The sequence below is a fragment of the Podarcis erhardii genome, assembly GCF_964252035.2.
Source record: "Podarcis erhardii genome assembly, chromosome: 1".
Lineage (NCBI taxonomy): Eukaryota > Metazoa > Chordata > Lepidosauria > Squamata > Lacertidae > Podarcis > Podarcis erhardii.
In genome coordinates this window covers 44,977,131-44,983,962 of record NC_138497.1, presented here as the reverse complement: position 1 = coordinate 44,983,962, position 6,832 = coordinate 44,977,131, and the positions used below count along the sequence as shown (strand labels likewise).

The window sequence follows — 6,832 nt, the reverse complement described above, 5'->3', positions numbered from 1 at the left end:
AAACATGCAATGGTACTGCACAACCGCGTTGTGATTGGTAGCAGCCACAAACATCAGCCTCACACTCAAGGTGGCCTTGAAGGGCACCATAAATTCAAAATGCTAGACTCTCCTCCTCCACCAGCAACTTCCATCTCATGCGCCATTTCCAGCCCATGATAGTTGCTTCCCATTGAGGAACCAGAGGGTTACCTAGAATTTAGCACCCAGTTTGCAAAGCTATGCCTCAAAAGGAAAGATCACTTATTCTAGCATCCAGCGGTGGAGGAAGTCTCTTGGGCACCTGGGGCGGTGCGCCCTGGAGCAGACCAGGGCGTGTGGCACCCTCAGGGACGGGGCATGCCGTAAGGCCTCAGCCGCCCTACAGCTGGAGGGGAGGCAGCGGGCTGACAGTGTAGAGCCTGTGGGCGCCTGAGACACGTAGGCCCCAGGGTGAGTGCTGCTCGCCATTTTGTCACCCCCCCTCAGTGGGGACACCCGGGGCGAGCCGCACCTACTGCACCCCCTTGCAACGCCCTTGCTAGCATCATCACGTTTTGCTTGTGGCTGCATGCAAGAAACCAGAAAGGAAAGTGAAAGGCTATCTCATCCCAGTTAGGCCCGCTTCCATTCACTTATTGTACAATCTTTGTGGGGGTGGAGAAGTATACTCTCTGCCTTATAAGAGCAGAAAGGAGCTAATGAGATAATAAGTTATGTGAGCAAGCCATTCAGAAAATGATTAAATCAGATGTATTATGGAAACTATAACACATGGCTGCCTGATTCACAATGCAAGGTTACCAACTGGTATTTCACAGGAGGCAATAAACGTGTCAAATCTTGAGGCCTGGGACCCCTGACCATTAGGTCCAGTCGTGACCGACTCTGGGGTTGTGGCGCTCATCTCGCTTTATTGGCCGAGGGAACCGCCGTTAGTCTGCAGACAGTTCTTTCAGGTCATGTGGCCAGCATGACTAAGCCGCTTCTGGCGAACCAGAGCAGTGCATGGAAACGCCGTTTACCTTCCCACTGGAGCGGTACCTATTTATCTACTTGCACTTTGGAATGCTTTCAAAGTGCTAGGTTGGCAGGAGCAGGGACTGAGCAATGGGAGCTCACCCCATCTCGGGGATTCGAACCGCCAACCTTCTGATTGGCAAGTCCTAGGCTCTGTGGTTTAACCCACAGCGCCACCCTTTGCCTGAAGTACTGAGTCACAATTATTGCTTTAATTATGGAACTGTAAACAGATTTCCTAACATAGTTCAGGTACAAAAGAGCTGAACATCACTCCACTTATTGGAAACTGGAAGGGCAGCCATTTCTTTGAAGAATGTAAACCTGTTGCACAAGTAGTGAAAATTAGGGGTCCCCGGGATTATTTGGGTAGCTTGTTTTCTTTTGATCATTACTCTCAGGTCCTGCTGTGCTCCATTAACTACTGAAAATCAGCTGCCTTAGCATAAAGTTTGATGAATGCTCAAATTTCTTTGGTTCTTTTAATATGATTGATTTTTCTGTGTTTTTATATAGAAAAACAGTTCTTATATTTATCTGTAAGCTGCCTTGAGTCTTTGTCAGGGAAAAAGCAGGGTGTGTGTGTATGTGTATAGTCTTATTTTATTCACATCAGCCCACATGGAATAATGTGTATGTGTATAGTCTTATTTTATTCACATCAGCCCACATGGCAGGCTAGCTGCAGCCAATGGCCCAATATTGTAAATTAATTTATGAAATGAAGGCTTTCTAATTCCAACACTTGGCATTTATTTTTATACTTATATTGGAATTACCTTTGTCATTTACAGCCTTGTACTATGGGCCAGGTAGTGACTGGAATCATCTACTCCAACTTAGCGTGGGAGGTACATATTTTCTTTATCATGATTACCTGCCAGCATCAGAGCCCAACTTCCTGTTCTAGTACATTATGTCAGCATCTGAACTGCTGCAGATATATCATAACCATTCTGCTGAGAACCTTTACCCCCAATATTCTAATGACCTTTCCCCTCCCCCGCCAGGTTTCATATAGATTATAAATACTTTCTCACTGTCACAGTATTCAAAGGTCACTTTGAATGCCAGAATAAACCAGCAGTTCTGGAGTAAAAGTGTTTATTCTATTGAATGGTGTCTTGCTGGCTTTCAAAGGGACATCTTCACAAAGCTGGGTAAGTTTAGACTTCAAGGAATTCCTTTGCTTTCTATGGATGGGGCAAATGAGGGTATAGGCGTTTGAGTCATCTCAGAATTGCTTGAAGACAAATGTTATCCTTGCGAGAAGGTATGTTCTTACAAGTGACAGGCAAGATGTTCTAAAAAGAACTGACAGTCCTATTGTATGGTACTGAATGTGCAAAAAAAAAAAGTAAGTGAAGAAATGACAACTGAACAGAAAGCATTTTTAGCTGATTTTGGTTGACAAATGATCCAGCCATTTTGCCGGGACCAGAGGTTAAGCAAGAGAAAGGCAAGGAGGATAATGTATCTTCTTCAGGAAGAAAACAAGTACTGAGGACTTCCCGAAATGTGTGGGAGCTGGTGAATTGTGGGCAAAAAATCCCTCCTTCTGGGAGTTGCCTTGAAGGGTGAAAGGGCTGCTTCAGAAAATTAGATTTCTGTAGCTTTTTGAAAACAGTTAATTCTCCCATTGTGCAGGAGGACCACTGAACTTGTTGTGGAGTCCTTTGTATGAACTGAAAAGTAGGGTCCCAGCATTTTGTCTTCCCAGAAGTACATGTCACCAGCAAATAGTGACTGTCATCATTTAAACAATATTTGAGCACACTTCATAAACAGTGAATCAGGTCTGAGGCGGCTTTGGTTGTGGTTCATCTACCACATCCCCTAAGACCAGATCTGACCACAAAGATCTTTCAAGCACCACTATTCAGTCACTGCACCATAAAAGTTGGTTGTGGGGAGCCCAAGTACATTTTTGGGTGAACCAATTGTGTCCTGTGTGTTGGATTTGTTAAGTAAGAAATGATGGCATCGCACACGAATGCTAATTTTTCTGAAGTTTTGATGAAGCTAATCATCAAAGAAATTATTTTTTATATAGCAAATATTAACTAACCTAACCAAGTTCATATTACAAATGGGGGGAAATAAGGAAAATGGCTTTAAAACAAGGAGCATCTCCTTGGTGTACAAATTAGGCAGGCAGAATGCTGGTGTCTTTCTTCAGAAAGCACTTAGAAACTAGTGCAAGTGGAACCAGAAAAGCAGGCCGTCATTAAGAGCAAACTGAGTTAAGAATATATGAGGTTTACCAAGGAGTCCAGCACTCTTGCATATGCCAAAGATGCCTCTCCTCAAGTAACCACAGGGGCCCATGAATAGGAGGCAGCTACTTGTTTGGGGAGCCCTTGCCCTCAACTCAGTCTCTGGAACTGCTTCCAAGATCTCTTTGTTAGTAACAAGAAGCTTATATTGAGTCAGACATTTGGTCCAGTATTGTCTATTTCAAGGGTTCCCAAAGTATGGTTTGTGAACCACATTCAGGTGGTCCCTGGCATATCTGTAAAAATAAAATTATAAACCATGCAGCTTCTAGTACGGCCTGTTACATACAACAAGCAGGCAAACCATGAAGTGTTCAACCAAGACCCTCAGAAATATTCAAGTGGTCCATGGGGGCAGGGGCAGCTTGGAAACCTCTGGTCTAGACGGGCTGGCAGCATCTCTTCAGCTAGACTGGTGACTGGGGGTGGCCGCCGAGACCACATAACACCGGTCTTGAAAGACCTACATTGGCTCCCAGTACGTTTCCGAGCACAATTCAAAGTGTTGGTGCTGACCTTTAAAGCACTAAACGGCCTTGGCCCACTTTACCTGAAGGAGCGTCTCCACCCCCATCGTTCTGCCTGGACGATGAGGTCCAGCGCCAAGGGCCTTCTGGCGGTTCCCTCATTGCGAGAAGGAAAGCTACAGGGAACCAGGCAGAGGGCCTTCTCGGTAGTGGCGCCCGCCCTGTGGAACGCCCTCCCATCAGATGTCAAAGAGATAAACAACTACCTGACATTCAGAAGACATCTTCAGGGAAGTTTTTAATGTATGACATATTAGTGTATTTTTGGTCTTTGTGGAAGCCGCCCAGAGTGGCTGGGGAAACCCAGCCAGATGGGCGGGGTACAAATAATAATAAATTATTATTATTATTATTATTATTATTATTATTATTATTATTATTCAGGGTTTCAGGTAAGTAGTTTTTATCATTCCTACCAGGAGATGTCAGGGATTGAAACTGGAACTTTCTGCATGCAAAGCACACTACCACTGAGATTGGCCATGCCCCAAAACTGCTAACACTGCATTCTTTGGATGCAATCTGACGTTCTTTGTCTTTCAATAAAACCAGAAAAGAGAATAGAAGAAAGGCATGCCTACACCCACTATTTCTTTTATTTTCAATGTTGAAAAGCCAAAACTAGTATTTAAGTTTTTCTCGTTACAGTTTTGTTAACACTTTAATCCGATATCTTTCCAAAATGTATTCAGCTTAATAGAGATCTTCCTTGGTTGTTCTCAGCTTATTAGTTGATGGGTAGAGGCACCCACTTCCTTTTGGCAAGAAATGCATTGCAGGAGGTGTGAAATTGGCTCTGACCAGAGAGGAAGTGAAACGGAAGAACGTGGGCTCTCAGATTTGGCTGGTAGTTTTCTGTTGAATGCATAATCTGGTGCACATTCCTTGGCTTCAAGGAGAACAAGAAAGCTCAAGAATGCAAGAGAACTGGCAGCAAGCAGGGGTGGGTGATGCATGGTTATTTTTGGAGGAGTCATGTTGTGATGTTTCTGTTTTTAGGGCACCATGGAGGAAGAATATGTACAAGGGCAGTTCAAAAAGCTGCAGGAGCAGCGTATGACCATGCAGAAGAAAACGTTCACCAACTGGATCAACAATGTGTTCTACAAACATGGTGTAGGTTCTTTCCTCAAGCTCCTTCAGATGTGATCAGCTTAAACACTTCCTTGGTGAAGTGACAAACAACTCATGGAAAGCCCCTGGCAAACTTTATCCATACAATATCATTAATTGCAAGCAGCATCAGTGTAAACAATGCATTTTGAACTTCCATTGACATCTAAAGTTACCTCATTCAAGATGGCTGCAAAACAAACACCAGCATGGGCAAAGCATTAGTGCAGCATTGTGCCTTAGCATAATTTGCTATTACTTAAACATTTTAGTGACTTGACAACTGCAATTTCTTGGTACAGGTAGAATTTCCACAGCTTCTCAAACTCTGTAGGGTTTCAGTCAAGGCCTTTTACCCATTCAGCTGTGAGTCATCAGGTTGTACTTGTCAAGATGTATGTGTCATCCTTAATGCTTTAGTTTACACCAATTACAAGCTAATATAATATTTATGACTAGGCAGATAATGTTTTAACATCAGCCCAGAATATATTTCAGCTGTCAGAGCTGGACCAAGACATTTTAATCATTCATTCATTTACAGTAATTCCATTTATGAATTGCTCCCTAAGAGTGATTAACAGTGACCACACCAATAATGAAAGCAGTAAAAGTATTTTAAAAACCAATTCAAATCCAGTACAGATAAAGACTGCAGTGACAATAAAATCTCCACTTAAAAGGCTTTGACGTGTACCAAAAAGATGCTAGAGGTGGCACCTGTCTGATATGCGAGAGGGAGGTTCACAGTTGGTGCCTCCACACTAAAGGCCTGATTCCTAGTTGTAGGGAACAGACTTTTGGATGAGATGGTATCTGCAGGAGGCCCTCTCCAGTAAAAGCACAGTGAGTGGTTGTGAATTATAAAGGGCGAGATCAGATATCCAGGTATCAAGTCTGGTATCAAGGTTTTGCATACATGTGCTAGCTGCCAGTGTGGTGTAGTGGTTAAGAGCGATAGACTCATAATCTGGGGAACCGGGTTCGCGTCTCTGCTCCTCCACATGCAGCTGCTGAGTGACCTTGGGCCAGTCACACTTCTTTGAAGTCTCTCAGCCCCACTCACCTCACAGAGTGTTTGTTGTGGGGGAGGAAGGGAAAGGAGAATGTTAGCCGCTTTGAGACTCCTTCGGGTAGTGATAAAGCGGGATATCAAATCCAAACTCTTCTTCTTCTGCTTCTGCTTGAACTAAGCCTGGTAGTGAATCAGCAACCAGAGCTACTGCTTTTTGTTGCAGCTTCTGGAACAAAGATTGACCTTTTAAAGTTGCAGTCAGAAGCTCCAAACTGTTGCTAAAAATGTGTTTTAAATGAAGATTCTGGCAGCGTATCAGCCAATGGATTGAAGGCTGCAAATATTCCAGTCACTCTTTTAGCTGACTAGAATAGGGGATATTTGTCAAGAATCCATGGAGGACACCTGTAGGTAAAGGAGTATGGAGAAGTTGTTCAGACCTACCTATAGTTTCTTTCCATGTGCCATCCTGTTCAGAATATTAAATGATGTGAATTTGCTCAGAAGCAAATAATTTCTCTCTTCTCTTCTCTTCTCTTCTCTTCTCTTCTCTTCTCTTCTCTTCTCTTCTCTTCTCTTCTCTTCTCTTCATGCCAGTCAAACAGCAATTACAGCACTTGCTTGCCATTATTTATCCTTGTGTGACATCCGTCCATGTCATTAGCTGTGAAATTTTGGCTGAATTCTTTGATGCTTCATTTTGCAGGTGGACATTAGGATACATGATCTCTATACTGAACTGAAAGATGGCATTTATCTCCTGCAGTTGTTAGAGCTGCTGTCTGCTGAGCAACTGCCCAGACCAAATAAGGGTAAAATGAGGGTTCATTTTCTGGAGAACAACAGCAAAGCTATCCAATTCCTCAAAACCAAGGTGAGAATGTGAAGGTACAATGCAGACT

General features: G+C 43.4%; 2 protein-coding genes across 3 annotated transcripts in view; one reads left to right on the top strand and one right to left on the bottom strand.

Moving 5' to 3' along the window:
• The window catches only part of LOC309340994 (cytosolic phospholipase A2 delta-like), a 272,520-nt gene that overhangs the window by 60,104 nt on the left and 205,584 nt on the right, over positions 1–6,832 (bottom strand). The gene's annotated exons all lie outside the window — the stretch shown is intronic.
• The window catches only part of SPTBN5 (spectrin beta, non-erythrocytic 5), a 118,159-nt gene continuing 113,384 nt past the window's right edge, over positions 2,058–6,832 (top strand). For both annotated transcript variants that reach the window (XM_081857311.1, XM_081857312.1), the window contains exons 1-3: positions 2,058–2,159; positions 4,802–4,918; positions 6,637–6,804. In XM_081857311.1, coding sequence (XP_081713437.1) covers positions 4,808–4,918; positions 6,637–6,804 — 279 coding nt within the window. In that variant the 5' untranslated portion in view covers positions 2,058–2,159; positions 4,802–4,807. The remainder of the gene's footprint in view (positions 2,160–4,801; positions 4,919–6,636; positions 6,805–6,832) is intronic.